We start from the raw sequence: 23734 nt of genomic DNA, 5'->3' as shown, positions 1-23734 counted from the left end.
GGAGGATGGGAAGGGGTGGGAAGGGGAAACAAAGGAGGAGGCTACAATGCTTGATAAGAAATGTACTCATTATCTTGCCCATGTAATTGTAACGCTTCTGTACAGTATTTTCACAATTAAAAAAAAAAAAGTAAAAAGAGTCAAGTCCCAGATGTCAAGCAATTTCATTCTGAGCTTGGCACTCGCTGGTTCCTGTTATCCTAACTACTTAGAAGGCTGAGATCTGAGGATTGAGGGTCAAAGCCAGCCCAGCTATTTGTCCATGAAACTCTTATCTCTAATAAACTACTCAGAAAAAACTGAGTGGCACAGTGGCTCAAGGGTAGAGTGCTAGCCTTGAGCACAAAGCGGCTTAGGGACAGTGCCCAGGCCCTGAGTTTTGAGCCCCAGGACCAGCAAAGAGAAAGACAAAGAAAAACAATTTTATTCTGCCTGGATTTAAGGTACAAGAGATTTGGAGATGCAATAAAGGCAGGATTCTGCATTATTTTAATTGACATATAAGACTCATGTGGATTTTCTCTGATGTTAAATTGAACTTGTAAGATTGGTCTTAAAATTTCAGTAGGTCCAGCCATCAGATGGAAAGTAGGTGGGGACTAGGAGAATGAGCTATTACTATAAGGTGAGGGGAAGGTGGAGGTGACTGTGGATGCACCCAGGGGACTGCCACACGTGCAGTCACGAGTCCAGGAAAGACACTCTTAGACATTTATGCCATGAATTTATTTCTCTATTTTCACACAAATTCAAAGATCTTTCAGTTAAAAAACAAAACCAATCGAAGTTATAAAGGTCTTCATCATCCTGCTGGGGACCTGGGTCATATCTAGACTTGTATATCTATCCACAGCAGCAGGCCACATTGTTAGAACTCATGCAGATTTCAAAGCACATCAAAAGCTCTATCATATCACTTCTATTTTCCATATTTATAAGCACGGCACAAAAGGCTGTAGGATATCTGGATGAAAATACACATATGGGGTTCAGATACACATTAGAATTTCCCATTAGACTGTCTCATAGCACAAATGCAGTTTAGCTGGAGCTGCCCTGAGCTGGGGGGGCCAAGTAAAGGCAGTGGAATTAATAGCCTGGCATTTTATGTTAGAACAATTGCTCTGACAAGGAGAAGCCTTGGTAATGGTGACGTAGCTCACTGTTACCTCTGACTTGCTTCATATTTTACACTCCCTTCAAGGCATGTGTGTTTTTGTCAAGCATTCCACCCAGAAGAAAGAAAAATCTCTCCCTGCAGCAAGCTGAGAGATGCTCCCTGAGCCAATTTCAACAGGTTATGTTTCAACAAGTACTGAAGGTCATTCCAAGGGGAATAAAAGCAGAACATGCAAGGGAGAATGCGTGTAAAAAAAGTGTGAGACCAAAATGAGATGCTAGGGGTCAGGGAAGAGCTTAGAGTCAATGCTTACCAAATTTATAAGCCCCACATTCTGTGGATGCATGTGAAGTTCTTCCTGTAGCGACAATGACACATTACTAAGAAAAATACTTTGTAAATAAATCCAGTTCTGTTCATGAATTATTTCTGCCTTGCTTAGTATTTACAGGATAGTTAGCTAATCTTGGATTTACTTTCCTACTTTCCATACTTCCTTTTACATGTAGAATCTTTGATGCTAGTAAGGAAAAAGCATGATTATACTAGGACAAGTTTTATCCCCATGGGAGCTATAAACAAGGAGGATGGCCAACTGTTATGGTTTGCCCAGAGGCTGAAGGGATCTTCAGTGCTAAAACAGAGAACAGAGACAGTCCAAATAGAGATAAAAACAGCTCAAAATCAAAATATAAGCATTAAATAAGCTTTGGTTTCTTATACTCTACTGAAAATTACCCCATTTGAAGTAAAAAACAGGTTCATTTCTCTGATGTTGAATACTTAATTATCAATACAAGTCTTACTCTACAAGTGAGTATTACAATTTTACCCACTTGAAACATAGATATAAGTCACAGCCTTTTATCCTTTTAATAGATTTTAAAGAATAGACAAAATAATTTAATTATGCATCCCTTTGAAGTCCACAATGAAACCAGGTGCATATGCCTGCTGTCTCTCTCTCACACACACACCTCTATGCAGACAGTCATGGTTACATACATATCATGTGACTATAGTAAACACTGTGTAAAAGCTGTATACCTGAGAGACATTTGGAGCACACAGAAAGCTGAATACCTGGCAGTTATGTTGTATTCCTTTTTTTTTTTCCAGCTCTGAACCCTCTCTGCAGCAGCCCTTGTTAACACCTTTATTTTCTCAATGCCACAAGGAAGTCTATCTGACTCTTCAGTACCTTCTTTGTCTTGAAATGCACAAATGGAATCTGTCCATAGAGAACTAGGAACAGATCTATCCTGGCTTCAAGTTCCTGAAACATTCTTCTGCTCTGCACTGTCAGTCACTAAAGATGGTGTCTTTGAAGACACAAAGCCTGATGTGTTTAGATGATGCCTTTGAAACTTGTACAACCTACAGCTCACAGCATTGATCTCACTGCTGCTTCTTCAGCTCCACTTTACCTAGTACTATTAAGAAGTTGGGCTCTTGTTCACATAAAAGATTAAGGAAATAATTTTCTTGCCTCCAGATGGTATGAAAATAATCAGACAGACAAAATGCAAGTTTGCTTTGTAAGATTTCCTTGAATCAACACTAAGAGAATTAATAGAACGAGTGTCTCTTGTGGATTGAAACACTGAAGTAGTAAAACAGCAACGCTCCCTTACTGTAGAGGATATTCACCAAGATTCACACACACACACACACACACACACACACACACACACACACACACACACACACACACACACACACACACACACACACACACACTGCAGTGGATGCCAGACATAAGCCTGATGCATGCCATGTGTTCTTTATGTGCCCTGTAGTGGTATCACACAGTACCAGGGTGATTCTGTTCTCTCATGCTTTATGCACAAGTACCCGCATCGCATCACTGCTCTTGAACTTTGGGCCATTACTAAGGAAAAAATGCTTATGTGAACACAAGCCTAAGACACTGCAGCAGTTGATCTAACAACCAAGATGAGGGCCTAATAGTCAAATGGAAAATACAGCATGGATACACAGGACAAAAGGGGTGACTCCTATCCTGGACAGGATGGCATGAGATTTCATCACATGATTCAGACAGCATGTAACTTAAACTTACTGTTTACTTCTAGAATTTCTATTTAATATCTTTGGAACAGATGTGACTGTGGGAAACTGAAGTTTCCCTCTGGGGGAAGGAGAATTATGGAAATAATAAAAGTATTAGCAGATATGATGGTCTTCTGATGGTCAAGGAACTTGCCTAAGGCCTCAGATTTCCTTGTGCTTCAATAGATAACCCCCCAAACTGCCCTGAGACAAGTATTATAATGATACAGGAGATGAGTGTCTTTCCTAGTATCACAGGACTATCACATGTCAGAGCCAGAATCTGAACCTGGAGCATCTGAGTTCCAACTTCACTTTCTTATTTAGCATTTTGCACTCTCTATGAAGGTTTTTTTAAATCTATTATCTACTCCAAAAGATGGTAAGAAGATAGTAGATGATAAGAAAATGTTAATTAAGGACATTTTAGAATTTAAAAAAATTTAATAAGTTGATGCTTTAAAAAAATTCCATGAGGGCTGAGAAGGTGGCTCAGTGGTAAAGCGCTTGCCTTGCTCTGGGTTCGATTCTTCAGCACCACATAAACAAAAAAGAAAAAAAACAGAAGTGGTGCTGTGGCTCAAGTGGTAAAGCACTAGTCTTGAGCTGAAGAGCTGAGAGACAGCACCCAGACCCAGAGTTCAGGCCCCACAACCAGACCAAAAAAAAAAATTCCATGATTGCTGCAATCCCTTACTTCATCACTAGATCAAAGAAATGACTAAATCATATCCAGGGCATTTACGATTTATTTAAATTCATATAGCATACATTAGATGAAGGCCAGGCACTAAATAACTAAACATTCCACTCACAACCAAGGATCAGAGATAAGCCAACGGCAGGTTGCCATTTCCTCCTTTTTCTCTAATTTTAATTAATTCAAGTACTATTTTGCATTCATTTTCACAGATACATTTCTTAAATGTAACTAAAGTTTAACTCAGTTATGGTGATCCATGTACAGCAGCTTCAAACCAGACTGACTTCTTTGCACACATGCATTTAAATATAATTAAAAAGTTAATAAAATTGACAGTGAATTTGTTTGTTCAAAATATTTGTTGAGTTCTCGAGCTGGTAGCTTGAGCCTGAAATGCTAATTCATTGAGAGGTGGAAGTCAGGGCATCATGGGTAGAAGATAGCCAGGTCAAAAACAGAACAAAAGAAAAAAGCCCAAAGCCGGGCGCTGGTGGCTTATGCCTGTAATCCTAGCTACTCAGGAGGCTGAGATCTGAGGATCATGGTTCAAAGCCAGCCCGGGCAGGAAAGACCATGAAACTCTTATCTCCAATAAACTACCAGAAAACCAGAAGTGGCATTCTAGTTCAAGTGGTAGAGTGCTTGCATTGAGCTGAAGAGCTGAGGGACAGCACCCAAGCCCAGATTTCAAGCCCCATGACTGAAAAAAAAAAAAAAAAAAGCCCAAAAAGTTTTATAGACTCAATCTTAAAAAAATGGCTGAAAAGAGATTGTCTCCCAAGCTACCAGGCAAGCATACTGGCCAAGTGTGGTGGCATACACTTGTCATCCCAGCAACATGGAAAGCATAAAGAGGAGGATGATAGTCAGGTGGGCCTAGGCATAAAGTGAGGCCCATCTTAAAAGTAATCAATACAAAAAGGGGCTGGTGGTATGGCTCAAATGGTTAAGTGCTTACATGGCAAACATGAGGTCATGAGTTCAAACCTCAGCACCACCAAACAAAATTAAAAATATTTGGCATGAAGCAAGTTTTCAGGTAGAATATCAAATACTACGAAGTGGAGGTAGATGTAATCTAAATCACTATGTTAGGCAATAATGGTTTCCCAGTGCATAAAAGATAAGTGGTAAAATGACTACAAACAGAAAGACTTCTGAAAATCCACAATTACTCAGCTTACCTAATTCTCAAAATTGTTTTATGCATTAAAATGTGGATCCTTGACTATAAAATGAAGTATATACATTGCACATATCACTAAAAGCCATAATTTATCTCTAAGATGTAATATTTTACCTCATCTAATAATGAATGGGCAAGTCAAGAAGGAAGGATTCATGCTCTCAAAGATAAATAAGTTCTCAGGATGCCTTCTCATTTATAACCTTCCAAGGTAAAACAGTGCCATTCCATTAGCTACAAAAAAGACCAAATACTAAAACATGAAGAAAACTCATACTGAGTGAAGCATGAACCATGCCACTATGGCTGCTGGATCCTCAACTTTCTAATCTGTCCACAGCACATTTTTCCCAGGGGCCTTCCAATTTACAGCTACATGGAGAGAAAAACTGGACCTTTTCCCAACAAGGCTGTGGAGCTGAGCCCATTATGAACAGTTTTCACCCCAAGGTGATGGAGAGCTATAAAAAGACAGCCTCCCCACTGCCTGTTTCTCACTTTTTTTCCTTACACTTGCCATGTGGTGTCTGTGCTTTGTCACTTTTTTAAAAATATCCATTTTGTACAAGAATTCACATTTTGTTGACTCAATCTACTTTCAGGCTAGAATCCAGGGAATAGTGTACTTTGTGGCCATCCTCTGTGTTCCGTGCCATCTTACATCTTCACCCTCTCTAAAAGGTGGTAATCCCTCAGAGCTTGCTTCTTATCTTTGCTCTCTTGTATCTCTCTCCCCGAAAGAGCTAATTTATTCACAGAGGTTCAGATATCATGTGGAGACTAAGGGGTCCATCCCATCATTGTATCTTTAGCCCTGTCTTCCCTATAAGTTCCATGCTTATGTATATACAAACATCTCACTGATATTTCTGTCAAGATGTTTCATAAACATCCCAAACAATTTAAACCCAGCTGCTCTCACTTCAGTAAATATGTATCCAAACTCAAGTCCAGAAAAAGAGGATCCATCCATCAATGAGACCTTTGACTCTATCTTTGACCTTTTACTTTAAGGTGCCTTTTCTCCTCCATTTCTCCCGCTCTGCTTTATCTAGCCTGCAGACACCCTTTTCAATGATATTCACAATATCTTCCTACATGCTCTCTTTTCATTTTTTAAAGTATTTTTAAGTAGTTGTACAAAGGAGTTGCCATTCATTGAATGTTTACGAATACAGTATACCTTGATTAATGTCACCCCTTTCAACATTTTCCTCCACCCTCACAACTCATCCTTTTCCTTTACTTAATTTTAGATTATATATTGAATGTTTTGTAATTTAACAAAGCAGTTTATTCATACAATGCATCTTGCCCTGTGTCACACTTCAACATCTTCACCCCCCTTCAACTGACCCTTCCTTTATAATTCTCAATTCTGTGGTAAGTATGAAGAATTCCTTCCTACATTCTCCCCTTTTCCCCCTCTCCTTTCAGCCCCTCCTACCCCTCTTGCAAGTACCCATTTCTGGTACATTTTCTTTGCTGGGCTTTGGCTTAGTCTTTAAAAGATATATATGATGGTATACCATTTCTTTGTCATTAAGTGTCCAGAACATAAAAATTCATGGAGATAGAAAAATTAGTGGTTGCTAGAGCCAGGGGAGAAAGATTAAGGAGGACCAAAATGGTTATAGGATTTTTTGGGGGTGATGGTAAGTGATAGTGGCATAGTTCCATGGCCCCACGGACATGCTAAAACTACTGAATCAGATGTTTTACAAGGTAAGTTTTATAAAAGATGGATTACATCTGAAGTAAGCTCTTATTACAAAAAGGAAAGACCACATGAGATGAAGTATGAAGAGATGGTTATAGCCCATTCATCAGGTTGTGAGCCCTGGGGAGCTAGAGTCATTTTACTAATCTTTTTATTTGCAGAGTCTAACACCAAACTCACTAACCAACTGAGTGCAGACCTTGATACCAAGGGCTGTCACTTGGAAGCAGATATTCTAGATCTTTGTTGCATCCTTCGACTATAGCAAAAAGTCAGTCTTCAAGAGAAAAAGTGTTTCAATATTAGGCAGAGACAACACTTTGTAATCACAAAGGTTCTCATACCTACTGTGATCATTTATTTGTTTGTTTAATTGTAGGTCCTGGGTCTTGAATTCTGGGCCTGGATGCTGTCCCTGAGCTTTTTGCTCAAGGATAGCACTCTTCCATTGAGCCACACCTTCACTTCTGGCTCTTTGGTAGTCAATTAGAGATAAGAATCTCATGGACTTTCCTGCCCAGGCTGGCTTCAAACCATGATCTTCAGATCTCAGTCTACTGAATAACTAGGATTACAGGTGTGAACCTGTAATGATATTTATTTTGCACACCTAAAAACAACTCTTATGAGGTTAGCACCACCTTACTATCCCTGACTTTTATGGAGAACAAGAGCCTCCCAGAGCTCAGAGGCCTGCCTCTGAGAAGGGCTGCATATGGCTTCATGGGGCAAATTGCCAAACCCAGGGCCACTCTGGCCCTATCTATCACCAGCTTCATGAGAGACCAACTTTTTCAGGAACAATCACAAAAATAACCAGGAAGTTATAACTCAAGTCCATCCTCAGTTCCACCATAGATATATTATTTGATTTTAAATCACTTAGCTACTTTTTCTTCCATGCTGTCATCTATAAAAATGGTGTGATAAGCTTTCCTCTGTTTACTAGCATGCCAGGAAGACTGAGAGCAGGCCTGCAGAAAGATAAGGAAAACAAGTGCCTCTACATCATTTGCATAGGCCACACATTGCTGGCCCCTGCTTCTAGAGATACCATTCTACTAAGGACAGCAGCTCCCTCCACTCGTTGCGGCAGTCCTACACACAAACAATGGGCAAACTGTCTTTATGTCAGGCATTCACTGGACTGGTTAGACCCCACTCTACTGTTTGTGTCATGTATTCAGTGGGGCCTGCTAGGAATCAGAAAATGACAGAGGATAAATGCTTTTCAAGCTCATTGACACCCCCATTGAGTGTATTCCTCACTCTGTCCTGTGTTCCACACATTTCCCTTTCTCTTTCAGACAGTGATACTCATCACTTCTAAGAACTCTTATACTACCCAGAGTGCATGCACCCTGGGTAGATATTGCCAAGGTTTTACCAGCTCCTCCAGCAAACTTCAAGTGGCTGTCATCTGCTAAACACTCTACCCTCCCTGTGCCTCAGTAGCCTCTCCATGACCTCATGGTAACAACCCTGAAGAGTACCTATACTCTAGTGTTGGAAAAGAGTATAGCTCTTCCTCTCTAGGGTCCTTCTAGAGGGATGACAGAAGCTTCTCTCCTCCTCATTTATACAAGTGAACTTAACACTAATACCTAATATTTTTCAAAGTCCCTGGGATAAGGCCAGGTGAGATCACAGCCATCATCATAGAGCCCAGTGACCTTGGCTGTTTATGGATGAATAAATGACAGGCATCATATCTTGGTACAACTGAAATACCATTGCAAAGTCTTCCTCTTTCCTTCCTTCCTTCCTTCCTTCCTTCCTTCCTTTTTTTCCTTTTGTCATGGGGCTTGAACTAAGGACCTGGGTACTATTCCTGAGCTCTTTTGCTCAAGACTAGAGCGCTATAACTTTGGGCTATAGTTCAACTTCCAGTTTTCTGGTGGTTAATTGGAGGTAAGAATCTCACAGTCTTTCCTGCCCAGGCTGGCTTTGAACTGTGATCCTCAGAACTCAGCCTCGTGAGTAGCTAGGATTACAGACGTGAGCCACTGGTTCCCAAGAATTGCTCTTTGGCCTCCATTAAAGCATATTTGGGGAGTTGGTGTTTCCAGAGTTAACTCTCTGGAATAACCTGAGCATAATTATACACTTTCTAAATGAAGAAAGGAATGAAGAATTGGGGAAAGGTAGCATGTCACTGAAAATCTAAACAAGTAGCAGCTTGTATTTAAGTCACTTACATTTGCCTGTGGAATGAATTGTACATGAGATGCACAGTTGTGATGCCTTACTAATTACCCAGCTGATGTCAAGATGAGCCTAGAATTCCCAAGGACACTGCAATGGGGTAAAAGGGAAGGGGAAGGGGAAAGGAGGATGGAAAAGACAAAACTCCATACAGTCCACATTACAAGATACCATTAACCAAGGGCTGAAAAAAATCATTATGCAAAAACCATCTAAAAACATAAAGTTCCTAATGAGATGAGGAATAGTTGACTCTGAATACTAATGAATGCTCATGTCTATAATTAGTGAGCATAATGAGCAGAGGTGGGCGTAATGATAATAGTGCCACCACTCTGCGTTTACTTTACAGGTTAGAATGTGTTTTCACACCTGTAATTTTATTCACCAAATAACAGTTCCCAGTCCAAATTCCATGAGGTTAGTAGAGTGACTACTACTGCCTCCATGTGAGACAGCCCACCTCTCAACTTTGTTGAGAATAGTTAACCCATCTGTCCAAGGTCACAGATACAAGTCAGGACTGAGACTAAAAATTGAGTCTCAGTCCAGTGTACTAAGTTCCATGTCATCTCTCTAGAACAAGTCATATATTATCAATTCATTCTTTCAAGAAAGAAATACTTATCTGTTCATTCAATACCTAGTCGCTGCTTAGTCTGGACAATCACACTCTGTCTTTGAGTCTTCAAAGACAGAGATGACATTTTCCTTACATCAAGGGATATATGAGACAAGTACAGACAGCTAAGAGAGCCACAGAGAAACATCGTTTGATAGCACACACTATACATGCATGTAAGAGATCTCCTATCCATGATTGTTGCCATTTCACTGCATAATGCAGACACAAATTGAAGGGCTCAAAAAGAGAAAGGTATGATTCAACTAACACACTCCAGGCCTGGCAACTTCAGAATTTATTGCTCATTAAAACTGTATTTTAATTATCCTAGTTTTAATTAAAGTATTATGTAGAGTTGGTGAAATGCAATTATGTGCAACTGACTTAAGATGTATAATAGGCTAATATTTGTAAAGAAATGCATTATTGTCACCAGATCTGCTCATGTAAAATGAAGTGGTATTTTATTTCAAATGAAAAATTGGTACATAGAATATTAAACTCTTGTCATTAAAGTTAAACACTGCACTGCCAACTCAAATGGAACCAAGTAATTGGAAGAGCTCCTCCCAGGTCCGCTTAGCTAGCATAGGAGGGTCTCCCTGTCTGGCACAGGCACAGTCAGTGATAGGTGCTCCATTCCCTACATGCAGCTGCCAATGAGCAGCTCCAAAAGATGATGTGAATGACCCTCCATTACTGCAACGGTACAGCAAGATGATGCAGACTTCAAACTTAAACACCTGCCTCCTACTAGCTACAGACTACATCCTGATCTAATATTATTTATGGGGTAACCCTTCATCACCCTGCCTGACAGTCTGACAGAAAATATGAAATTCTCAGCCATAGTCTCAGGCACCTCACACAATGCACAGTGAGGCTCTGGTGTAAAGCGCAGGCTTGGGGAATTGTAGTCAGCAGGCAGATGCTATTCATTAAAGCAATATAATGCTTTCAATCTTCCTCTTACCCACTTTGATGGACACTAATTTGCTGCAGGATAATATTATCTCTGACAGTGGAAATCTCACTTTGCCCCCTCCTTGTGGTTGGGCTGACACAATCTATAACAAAATACCATTCTATACTTTAGAGACCAGAACTTAGAGATGCAACAGTGACATTTTACAGGAACTGGGTCAGTCTAGGCAGAGGTAATACGTCTGCTCCAGAAAATTCCTTAGTGTAGGGATCTTTCCTCCTACCCAGTCTATAGTGAGTCACAGAAGACATTGACAGGCACAGCCATATGTAAGGCAGTAACTACACAGAGCCTCCTCAGCCTAAGCACTGGGTGTACCTTCTGCTACACTCTGTTCATCTTATTGACACTGGGTGCCATATGACTTCCTTGCTCTTTATGTTCTTCTGAATTTCACAGATACTCCAGCAGGCCAGGTTCAGCACTGCTGTTCTGTAAGTAAAACAAGCACAGCAAGATGCACACCCCTGGGTGAAATTCTAAGCTGCCAGGTGTTGGGGGAAAATGATGAAAGGGACAGTTCTGGGAGGCCTTCAGGCTGTCTGGTTTTGAGTGCAATACTCTCATTTTAACCTCGTTTCTGCATATTAACTTGACTGGGTATGGCATTCTACGAATTAGATCCTGGGCTTTCTGGTATTGTGTGTACATGCACATGCACATGCGCACACATACACACACACACACACATACACACACACACACACGATGACATGTACATTGTCCCTTAGTTTTTTCCCTCTAAAGTGGCACAATATTTCTTGAGCCAAAGCTTCTCTAGCTGCTTTTTTGGTGGCTAATTGGAGATGAGTGTTCCACAAACTTTCCTGTCTGGGCTGGCTTCAAAACATGATCCTCAGGTCTCAGCTTCCTAAGTATCTAGAATTACAGACATGAACTACTGGCACCCAGCTCTTTCTGATGGTCTTATTCTATTGTCTGTCCCATTATTCCCATGAGCTATGGTCTTATTCCTGTTTTTTTGAATGTATGGCTGCTTTTAAGATCTTTGTCTTTCTAGTTCCATACTATAGTATATATAGATTTAGATTTATTTTCATTTATCCTACTTGAAGTTAACTCTGCTTCTTGACCATAAAGATACATTATTTTGTGAGGTATCATTGCTATGATCTTTCCCAACATTGTTTATCTCCTGTGCTCACCATTCCTTCTGGAATCATCTCAGGTGTCTATTCATGGTCCTATCCTCTCTATCCCAGCCTTTCTTTCATAGATGCTCTTGGTTACATCTCTGTGTTTTCTTCTGAGTATTTTCCTCGTATCTAACAGAACAAGAATTTGAATTTTCAGCTGACTGGCCTAACATCTACTACTTCACTTGTTCAATTGACTTTATAAATAAATGAATACACTTTTCTGCAAGAAGTCTGAAAAGATGTTCAACATAATTCTTCATAAAGGAAAATGAAGATTAAAAACCTCAATAGGATATCATTAAACACGTATTGGGATGATTTTTTTTTAAATAGGGACAACCATAAATGGTAGTGAGGGGCAGAGAAGGAAGTCATGTAAATGTTGCTGAGAGGATATAAGATAGCACAGCCATTCTGGAAAACAAACAAATGGAAAAACATTAAACATACAACTTCCATGCATCCCACTAGGGCATTTATCCCAGAGTCATAAACTCTTACATTCCTACAAAAACATGTATAGGAGTGTTCATAGCAGCTGTATTCTCAAACTGGATAAAAACCCAGGTGTCTTTCACAGGGCAATAATTATACAAACTGTAGCACATCCACAGCAAGAAACACTACAAAACAACAAGGAACCTCTACTGATATGTGCAGTAACTTAGATGAACAATGCTGAGTGGAAAAGCCAGCTCCAAAACATCACATATGGACAATTCTACTTATATAGCATTCTTGAAATGATAAAATTATTGAAACCCCAAACAGATTCGTGGTTGCTAGGATTTAGGGAGAGGGTGAGGCATGGGGAAAGCAGTAGTGGTGATAAAAGAGCAATAGGGGCAATAAAATGGGTGTAAATGTTCTGTGTCATAACCCTATCAACATCAGTATTCTGGCTGTGACACAGCACCAGTTTTGTAAGATCTCATCACTTGTGCAAACTGGTTAAGGGGTACTTAGGAACCCCTCAGCTGATTCCTTATAACAGCAGATAAATCTAAGATGTTCTCAAAATACTGTCAACTTCAGAGGGACAGAAATCATAAGTGAGGTGGAGCTGCAGGGATGTGAAGTTAGTATTGAACAAGTATAGAGTTCTTATTTTGCCAAGTGAAGTGTTCTGGAGGTGGGTGGCAGGGATGGTGGCAAAATAATGTGGATATGCTTTACACAGTTAAAATGTACACTCAATATTGATTTTATGTTATATATATATATTTTATCACGATTTACTTTTTTTCATGAAAGAGGAGGGGAGGACCCTCTTTCCAAACACTTTCTACTGCATGCAGAATTCCATCCTCTATATAAAGAAGGAATACAGTTTCTAGATTCCTTCCCACTGTATCAGAATCAAATCCAGATTTCTTTCCAGTTTCTGAAGCCTACAGAGCCTTGGCTGCCTCTCTGTCCACTTGTCTGTCCCTTTCTCAGAATATTTCTCTCACCTTACCATAGACTCTTCAGTTTAGCAAACCCATCAAACTCTTACTGCACTTGCCCCTCTACCTAAAATATTTACCATCTGTGTCTGTGCATGGCTGGCTGTTCTTGGCTTTATACTTTACCTTGAGAAGAAAACACACTGTAAAGGAATAAGTGTGGATTCAGGATGCCAACAGCACTAACACTACCTGACTGTTGACCTCTCTGAGTCTTTCTTCTCAGTAGTAAAGCAGTATCCACTCATTGGGCTGCTATGAGGATTAAATGAATCATTACATACAAAACATTGTCTGGGACTTAAAAATTGTTAATGATTATTATTAATACCATATTGAGAATATCACAGAAATCATGTTGAGTAAATGAAGCCAGTCACAAAGATTTCTATTCTATTTCATTTCTGGAACAGGTAAGATGCACTAACCTATAGTAGGAGAACTTAACCTTAGTGGAGGGTGGCTGGAGGTGAAAGGGTCTTCACTGGACAGGATGGAACCTTAGTGGAGGGTGGCTGGAGGTGGGGGCTGTGAGAGGTCTCCATTGGACAGGACTGGATTTTGTTCTACTTACAGAGGGAAGGAATCCAGATTGTATTCTGTATATAGTGGAGGATAGCTGGGGAGGAGCTGTGGGAGGTCTTCACTGGATGGGATGGGATTACTTCTGAGGGCACAGCTGCTAAATTCCACCTACCTGTGTGTTCCAACTCTGCATTCTCTGTGTAAATTCTAATTTGAAAAAGGGGTTTTTGTTGTTTTTAATGTCACCTTATAGAGAACCTTATTTAACACTGAATTTAAAGGTGCCTGTCCTCAGCTCTGTACTTGTCTGTCCCTCCCAGCGCTTTTCCTCTCAGCCAGCTCCCCGCCCCCCAACATACCCTGCTTATTAAGCTGCATACACAGTGGCCCTGGGCCTTTTCTATCGCAGCACTTTCAAAGCCTCTTTTCAGGCTTAGCAGACTGAACAGTGCCTTGCACCAAATGCTCAGTAAACACCTGTGGCCTGTGTGGAAGAAGGGAGAAAGAGAATGTGAGCCTTCCAGCACTACTGCTTAATGTTAACAGGAGAGCAATGCAGACATAGGCAACACCACCTCCTCCTAGCTGACATGAAGACACAGAAGCATAAGTAGACAAAATAACGTTACCACGGTCGGAGTTACAGTGGAAGCTGGCCTGGAACCTACATCTTTTATCTTTGGCCTATACTAAATATAGTTCCATTCAAATGTATGGATACACTCTATAAACACTCACAAAATGCCTATGAAACATGAACATTTTAAAAGCACATTATTTTGTAAAGCTCAATCCACTACAAAAATGTTATTACAACTAGATCTACTTCATCAAAGCATTAAAGCCATGACTTTCAATATCAGCACTAATTTAAACAAATCTTTCTTGGAGCAATTGCAATGGGCTGGTAATAAGTTAATGGAGGCTTCTAGGTCACCTGGGATGCTGTTTACTGCCTGTACCTCCTGGGCCATATCCTATGGGCAAGCAGTCCATTGCCGAGCTTGCTGCAGCTTTGAAATATTTAATCTGTCAATTTATTCCAACTTGCATATTCCATATGCAAGAACACTTGTGCTTCCACATTCCTGTCAGGTGGGCTTCAGGATGCAATTTGGGCACAAAAAAAACTGCAATTAAGCAAAAGAATGGTACCATACAGACCAAGTTTTTGCGTCCTAATCTGATAACTGCCGCATAAATTACCTCCTGGAGGTAAGAAAAACACTGCAAGGCATCAAGATTCTCATTTCATAATTTGAGAAATGAAAAGAAACAAAGAAAATATATTTGAGCCAAAATAGTACACAAGAATTTCATTTTCAAATTAGACCATATTTGTAAGACAAAGCTATGCTCATCTTTGATATGCAAAGATAGCAATTTAACTGTTTGAAATCAGAAAAAAAACAGAAAAATAAACAGGCAGTTTTTCCCCTTCTCAGATAAATAAAACCCATAATTATCTATTCAAAATTCCCAATATAACGTATCCTCAATTCTTTCAAAATACCATTTGCCCTTCCAAGATATTTTTCTGGGTCTACAGCCTTTTCCTCTTCAGATCTGTTGCTCTTCCCTGTCACTGCCAGGTCACAACAGTTAAGACATTTAGGTGGCCAATGCCCACGGGAGAGGGTAGGTGCGAGCAGAAGACTATGTGAGTGTGAATGAATGGAGAGGACCTAATCACTTAACCTAAGGTAGAACAATCAGGATTATAAGAACTGAAGTTTCTTCTTTTGTAAAGTCATAAGTCTTAGGATAATGGGGCTAAAGAGTCCAAGCATTGCAAACAGCACTGCAAAGGGGTGTCATAAGGAATGCAGTGACCTCTACTGCTTATGTGATGGGAGGAATGGTTAACCTTTCTCCTCCCAGAGGGGAGTAGAAACAGCTGGGGAGAGCAAGACCTCTATACTCTGGAAGGTACAGGTCACAGGCACTGGAAATGACTCACGGTCTGTATTCAGGCACATGCCAGTAATAGGGTATAGGCAGCAAAACTTGGCTACACTAGACAGAAGACTGCCCTTTTCCTATTGGCCTGTCTTTCTACTTGTGTTAGTTGCTTGTTGATTCACCAACCTTAATTCCCCTCTGTCATATCCCCTAACATTTCCTTAAGTTCCGGAAATTAGGACCCTGAAATCTCTAGAAGACCACTGCTCCATTCATTTTCTTCCAGTTGCCGACACCATGGATGCAACAGGGAGATGTAACAGGTTTCTGCAAAGTCCTCTCCAGCAGGGTGGTTTCTGTTATTTTCTATGACAAAATTTCTTTTTTATGAAAGACAACCAAATCAACCTCTGTGACAAGCAGACAAAAGACAAAATGGGAGAATTTAGACTTGGCCTATTGGTTCATATCTTTTGTGGGTTTGTCAAGAGCTAATCCTATTATTAAAGCACACCAAGTTTCACCTAGACCTCTTCGTTCACCTTGAGTCTGATACATGCCTTATTTAATCATTGGCTCCACCTGGCTATGAAATACACATCTCAATCTTGTCCCAAAGAAACTGCAGACACTACTATTAAGCCACCTTTCATATATAACAACTTACTTCTCCTAAAATTGCCCTTTCAGAAAATAGTAACTCCTGAATGGGAAGTAGTTGATCAGATAAAAAAAAATTAAAAATTATCCATGGCTTCTTCTTTCCATTTCTCCAACCTCCAACCCAAAGGAATTCTAATTGATTCTACTTTCAAACTGTCAATTTCTGATGACTTCTAAGCACATTCAAATTAACCCATGTTATTTCAAATTCAAAGCTAGTCTTCCAAATCAATGAGAAGAAAGCCTGAAGCAATATATAGAGAAAATGATCAAAAACACAAAGAAAGTTCAGCAAATAAGTAGACAAGAGGAACTAGCCTGACAAAGAGAGAACACGGGACTTATAGATAAGCAAGCCTGGGTTTGAATGCCAGCTCCACCATTTTTTAGCGATCAGCCTCTGGGTAAGTGAGAGCTATCAGATCCAGAGAAGCTAATTGGGTCTGCCTCAGAAGGCAATCATTAGGATTAGGGAAGATATGTTTTCAAGTAGGTACTCAATAAATAATAGGCCGCTAAGATTATTAATAGGCTGTTTAAGTAAATTCTCAAGTTGGGAATCATTAGAACTACTGTTTCTGTTCAAAATGAAAAATCATTTACTTTTAAAAAGCTCACCTGTTAAAGGTCACAACATAATGTTAAAAATAGGGGAAGGGAGATGAAGTTTTTCAACCATTTCTCCTGTTGTGTAAGGGAATGGGCCTTACACAGGAGGCAGGAACAGACATTTGTCCTATGTGCTACACTTTGTGACCCATTCTAGACTTGAAAGGCACCACTAGTGGTGTAGAGCAGACCTAATGTATGTGACATTTGCCTGCAGCCATCTGGGCTGAGTAGTGCAGAAATGCCCTCCTATGTCCAGTCAAACTTTTTCAGGAGTAGAAGGCAATATATCTTTGAATGACATATAAACTGGTAGCAAAAACTATGCAGATACTGATTTATGAGAACTTGTATAGCAAGTAGTTAATAAATGTAGGATGATGATGAGGTGGAAAATACAAAACTAAAGGGCCTTGTACAAGTGTAAATATCCATAATCAGACTTTCATCTCTTCAGAAAAAAAGGTATATCACCACATTATTTCACTGAGATTACAGATTTATCAATAGCTTCACGGTTGTAAGCAGACCATTTGTTTGATGGGACACTACATTAAAACTCTAATAGCATCTTTACTTTATTAGCTCATTAGGAATTAAACAGTCTTTAGCATGAATTTGCAAGTTTAAAAAAGCTTATGAAGTTATTTTGTTAGAGAAATTAAGAGTTATTTCATTGGAAACCCTTTCATGCTTCTTGAATAAATGTCTCATGAACCACAATTCAACAAATGAATCAACATATACTTATTTGCTACCAAGTTAAAATAATGCTTCCATCGTGAGTTTTGCTGACATGATATTAGAGCTCCAGAGTTTAAGAGGAAGCCTTGTTCAATCTACTTCTCCATCTCTGTTACCAATCCCTTCCCTGCAACATTCATTCCACTTTTACCCACCACACTGCACTCAATATGGAGCCTTCCAGGCAGTCCTAAATGCCTCTACTCAGCCTAACAACATCCAAAGGGAATGAGGTATTGATCCTTCATTTTTGTTTCACCCAAACTCAAGAGGCGTCTGTTGTGATATGAATCAATATAAAGGTGGATATCAAAGTAACTTCTAATAAAATGTAGGAAAAAGGACAGCAGCCATCCATCCCATTTTCTAACTAGAGATCTAACATGTAGCTTTTACATATATTTCCATTTTTCCCTTGTTTCAAGTAACACACACACACATACACACACAGACACAGACACACACACACACACACACATACTCACAAAATATGTGCTTTTAAATAAGCTTAAGAAGAGTCTAGGTCAAGAAAGATTTAGTTTTCAAGATGGAAGATGTTGACTGTGTCTTACGGGAGAGGGCATAGATGCTTGGTTAGGGCAGAGAGTGAGTTTATGTCCCAGGTACTTTCATGATTTCATTAGAAACCCATTCAGCAAATTGCCTTACATATCCTGTTTTTTTAAAAAATCATTTTCCTTTCAGAAATTTTTATTTAAGTGTAACTAACCACTTGACAGCAAAAATTATTTGACTTCTATTCATTATATATATATATATACATATGTGTGTGTGTATATGTATATATATATAGAGAGAGAGAGAGAGAGAGAGCATTTCAGGATTCTTTTAGAATTTCTCATCCTTGAAACCTTTATATCTACAGTATTTCCTTTAAATTACATTGCAAAATGCCCAGTTATAAGGTATATACCAAATGTTCTTTTTACTTACTTCCAGCTTCAAATGAAGAAAGTCTGTCTGGCATTAGATAAATATCTTGAACATGGAAACATTTGAAATGTAGGTAGACAAAAACACCTGGAAATATCACTTAACCAATCCCAAAGCAACCACTCAGCAATAGATGGGTGAGCTGCTTAATAGACAAGAAGAAATAAAACTATCATACTAGGATGATAGAATCAAGAGAAATAAGCAGTAATTACTGTTTTGTCATCAAAGAAAGTAGTATCAAACCCGACTCAGTGAGAAGAGGGGAAAAAAACTCACAGTTGTACAAGTAAATACCCCCTTCCTTAAGATTAGGCTAAACACAATTCCGATGATGATGACAGCTAAAAATGTAGACTTAAACAAAAAGCAAGAATAGACATGAAAGGGGGCAGTACGAAAGGTGCCTTAGGTTCAGTGGGTGCATCACACTAAGAATAGGACATGGTCATTTGCTTGAGCAGCTTCAAAATACCAAGCCAGTCTCAAATCAGCTGTTTTTTAAGGATAAAGGAAGGACTCCTAGACTTGGTAATTCTTTGCAAATCACTGGTAACCTTAATTGGCTCACTTACTATGCAAGTGGTGCAGGCAGGCGTAATTAATTGTATCTGAAGCTTTAAGGTTGGGAGCAACTTACATCCTGTTGCTTGGAATAATCTTGTGGCCTTCTCTAAACCAAGTCACTTGAGGTCTGGGGCAGCTGGTGATGGGCAATAGGTTTAGAACTGCTGCGTGTCCTGGAGAAACTGTTTTCCTCTGGTCTGTGTCCATGAAATTTCCCATATCTGCAGAGAAAAATGAGACCTTTTAAGTTTCAGAAACAACTTTTTTTCTGAGGGGAAGAAGGGTCAGAGATGGAAATAACTATATTTCGCAGTAAAGTCAGCAACATCGTTATACTTAACTACATGACAAGTGGGGCTGAACAGCCGTGCTGACAAGTGCAAACCCGGCTTTGAGTGAGGCAGGAAGCAAAGCCACACATCCACCACAGGCCAGCAGCTTGCTCATCAGCAGAGCCACTCCACCTGACTTACTGCAGTAATACAAGGGCATGTTCTCAACCAATTGTAACATGGAAATAGACTGTCAGAGAGCCTCCCAGTGCCTCATGAAGCAGTATGCTCAAGAACTGCTATAAAATACTTCTGGGCATCTCCCATGTACCAAATCTCTCAAGCTACCCCCTTTCCTGGCTCTTGCTCCCCATGGGTTCTCCTCTTCTTCTTTCTAGGTTAACTGTTTCCCTAAAAGACTGTTTGGGAATAATACTTTGTAACACTGGGAAGACTATTGAGTTCTCTTCTTACCCACCCTCATACTGTTGACTTAATATGGGACAGTCCCTGTTCTACTAGTTAGAAATATTTTTAAAATATGGTCATAAAAGAGTGTGACTCAAGTGGTAGATCACTTGTCTAGCAAAGATAAGACCTTAAGTTCATATTCTATTTGCCAAAAATACAAAATAAAAAGAGGAATAAAACCCAGTCATTGAAATGTAGCCATAAAGGGACACATTTTGAATAAGTAACCTGAAATTTTATAAAAGGTCATTATTATGATCAGATATAGATGAAATGTATATATATAGATCGCAAAACAGCATTTTTAATGTATGTGTGTTTGAGTTTTCCATAAAAGAGCTTAATTATCTATGGCCTTTTCATTAAAAATATTTTAGATATGAAGAGTATAAGACTAAAGAGAAACATGAAACAAACCAATGAAACAAATCAGAAAAATGTCCATGTTACTTTAAAATGGAGCATATCATAAAGGGAAGAAGAAAGCGATGAAGGATAGGAACAGGATAAAAATAATTAAGCAAGAAGTTCCAACTCAATTTTGTAAATTACAGCTTAATATATGATAATAAATTCCAGGACCTGAACACATTCAAATATGACTTAGGTATTGATCTGCACTCTATTTATTATGTTTGCAGCTATTGAATAAAAGTTCTGGAGTATTCTGTAGATAGACTTAGCTGATGACTTCATCATCATCACAATTCAGGAAAATTGATGCCTTTCCAGTGACTTAAAAAACATCAAATTATAGGTAGCATTGGAACCTTGACCAGTCATTAGTACTTATGGTAGAAAGGAAGGTAGGCATTATTTTATAATAATGTGAAGTTACAGGCCATTACTGGGCTTTTGTTGTTAGTTGTGGGACCTGAACTTGGGCCTGGGCACTGTCCCTCAGCGCTTCAGCTCAAGGTGAGTGCTCTACCACTTGAGCCATAGCACCACTTTGGCTTTTTCTGGTTATGTGGTGCTGAGGAATTGAACCCAAGGCCTCATGCATGCAAGGCAAGCACTCTACCACTGAGCCACCTTCCCAGCCCAAATCCTGTCATTATTAAAATAGCACAATCCAACATAGGAACTCCCTGAAGTTCAGGACAAATGAAAGTATAATTTATAATTTCAAAACATTATATTTTTTTGCTTCTTTAGAAAGAAACATTTTGATAGTACATTCAAAATATAATAAAGCAGAAAGTAAGATGAGAGTTCCTCATCAATTCTGTATTTTTTAAAAAACAAACAAACAACTAATGCCTAGGACAAGTTCTCAACTTTCTTCCTCCCAAAGCCTACACTGAAATTCAAGCTCCCTGCATTCTGATAATTCTTGGGTTACTTTAAAAAAGTTTCTTTCTCAGCTCATAGTTCACAAACTTTATAGACCATGATAATGACAATTTTCCTTATAAAGGTTAAAATGTATTTGTGACTTTAACTATCACTACTCCACAATACTGTAATCACCTAATCTCAATGAAAAAAGTTTCTTTCTCCAAATTACATCTGTTCAACAAAGAATAACTCATTAGAATATTAATAACAGCTAGGATATGGAATATGTATGTGCATTCGTAGTTCAGTAGTTAGTTCTTTTTTTTCTAGTTTTTATTATTATTATTATTTCTTGGTCAGTCATGGATCTTGAACACTGGGCCTGGGCACTGTCCCTGAACTCCTGCTCAAGGCTAGTGCTCTACCATTTTAGCTATAGTGTCACTTCTGGTTTTCTGGTGTTTAATTTGAACTAAGAGTCTCACAGACTTTCCTGCACTGGCTGGATTGGAACCATGATCCTCATATCTTAGTTTCTTGAGCAGCCAGGATTATAGGCATGAGGCACCGATCCCTGGCTTGTTTAATTTTTATTAAAATAAATGATACAAAGGAATTTTGTGATTTTTATAACATCTATCTATATAATGTGCTTTGAATCAATTTTACCTCATATATACTACTTTAACTCCTTTCCTTCTTTCCCCTTTTTAATGGTTAATGATGAGTTTCATTATTCTTTCATATGTGTGTGAGTATGTGTGCACAGGTGTGTGTGCATATGTGTGTGTAATGTTTTTCTATAACAAATTATCATTGGATAGAGCTAACTAGGAGTATTTGAAATTTGATCTAAATACAATAAATTTTTATTTAACAAACATTTGAATTACAATATAAAGAAGCTAAGAGCAGCTGATTCATACACTAGAAGCCATCTTATTCCTCTTTGCGTTGGAAAAATTCAGCTTTTTCAGATGGGAAACATAACACCTGTCATCATCTGGGCAACCATGCTAGTGCTCACTCATACCTCACCAATTCTAACAACCATCCCACTTTTACTGAACCAAAGACAAACTCCCCAATTTCTAAAATGGTTAGAGGTTGCTCTGACTCGCTGGACCCACTGCAGTGCTCCTTCCTTTCACACTGGAAGCCCACATACTGTACACATACACGCGACTTGAACTTCGGATTTTCTCTGCAAGAGTGCTCCCATCCTGTTCCGCACCACACAGCGGTAAAAGCCAGCATCAAGCTTCTGTAAAGATGGGATGATATACCTGCAAGATACCAAAAGGAAGTGTCAATGATCCCATCAAGGACAGCACAAGAATCTCTTCTAGTAAGTGCTCTACATATACATTATTTGGGTAACTTAAGATCTATGCAATTCCCCCTAATCAAGGCAATAAGGACCACTGTGTATTGTTCTTTAGATAAATACACTGATATCCATCTCCTCAGCTAGTATGTTGTACTTATCATTGTGCCCAGGTATGTAGCGTGAGTAAAGAAGATATGACTGAATAAATGTTAGAAATGTTAAATAATTAAAGATCATCATATTTAAACTAGACTTTTCAATAAAAACTATTTGCTTTAATTTCCACAAATAATTTTGAAGACTAACAACAGACTTCATATCATTTGCCATGTCACTGTGTGAAAACTCAGCCACCAATCTCATCTGTTAAGATGAGAGACAGGTAGGTGTTTTTAAGCAAAGAAAGCAGAGCACCAGGATATGCCCCTGGCTGTGAACATCAGCTAACATAGTGCATGTAACACCCCCTTTTCTTTCTTCTCCACATTTGGCTTGGCAGAAATTTTATTTTCTCGGACAACAAAAAGTCATTTAAATTGTAGTTTTCATTTCTGTGCCTATAATCATTATTTGCATTCCATCTTTTCTAAAATCTTTAGTATATTTTCATAATGGAAAAGTAACTTAAAGACATGGTTTTTAAGAGCAGTCCAGCTGTAAGTTTGCTTCTAGTTTTGTAACTTAGATATTTTAGGACCCATAAGGCAGGTAGGATATAAAACCAACTATCTCAGGGAAAACTGCAAAGCAGCTGAGCACAATCTTGCAATGCTACCGGAGACTTCTTGGTTCCAGGTTATGTTCATAAACAAATCAAGAATAAGTCTTAAGCAAACTATGTGATCTAGGATTGATACTCCAAATCTATAAAGAACTCCAACAACTCAGGAGCAAGAAAGAAGGCTCAGTTAAAAAATGTAAAATTGTTTAATAGACACTTCTCAAAGGAAGACATGCAAGTGGCCAGTAGGTATATAAAATGTTTTTCAGCATCACTAATTATTAAGAAAGTACAACTCAAAAACACAATGATACATCATTTCATATGCCAGGATGTCTATTAATTTTTTTTAATTTAATTTAATTTTATTTGTAAACATACTGTACAGAGGGGTTACAATTGCATGGGCAGGATAATGCGTACATTTCTTACCAAGCATTGCAGCCTCCTCCTTTGTTTACCCTTCCCAT

The 23734-nt window shown here is 38.9% G+C and overlaps 1 protein-coding gene across 1 annotated transcript in view; it reads right to left on the bottom strand.

Moving 5' to 3' along the window:
• Sdk1 (sidekick cell adhesion molecule 1) overlaps positions 1-23734 on the bottom strand; it is a 485625-nt gene that overhangs the window by 445462 nt on the left and 16429 nt on the right. Inside the window, exons 2-3 of the mRNA XM_013023384.1 lie at positions 22393-22499; positions 19263-19410 (exon numbers count right to left, since the gene is read on the bottom strand). Coding sequence (XP_012878838.1) covers positions 19263-19410; positions 22393-22435 — 191 coding nt within the window. The 5' untranslated portion in view covers positions 22436-22499. The remainder of the gene's footprint in view (positions 1-19262; positions 19411-22392; positions 22500-23734) is intronic.

This window comes from Dipodomys ordii, unplaced genomic scaffold, assembly GCF_000151885.1.
Source record: "Dipodomys ordii isolate 6190 unplaced genomic scaffold, Dord_2.0 Scaffold68, whole genome shotgun sequence".
NCBI lineage: Eukaryota > Metazoa > Chordata > Mammalia > Rodentia > Heteromyidae > Dipodomys > Dipodomys ordii.
The sequence above is the reverse complement of the archived record's forward strand: the minus strand, read 5'-3'. Positions and strand labels throughout refer to the sequence as shown.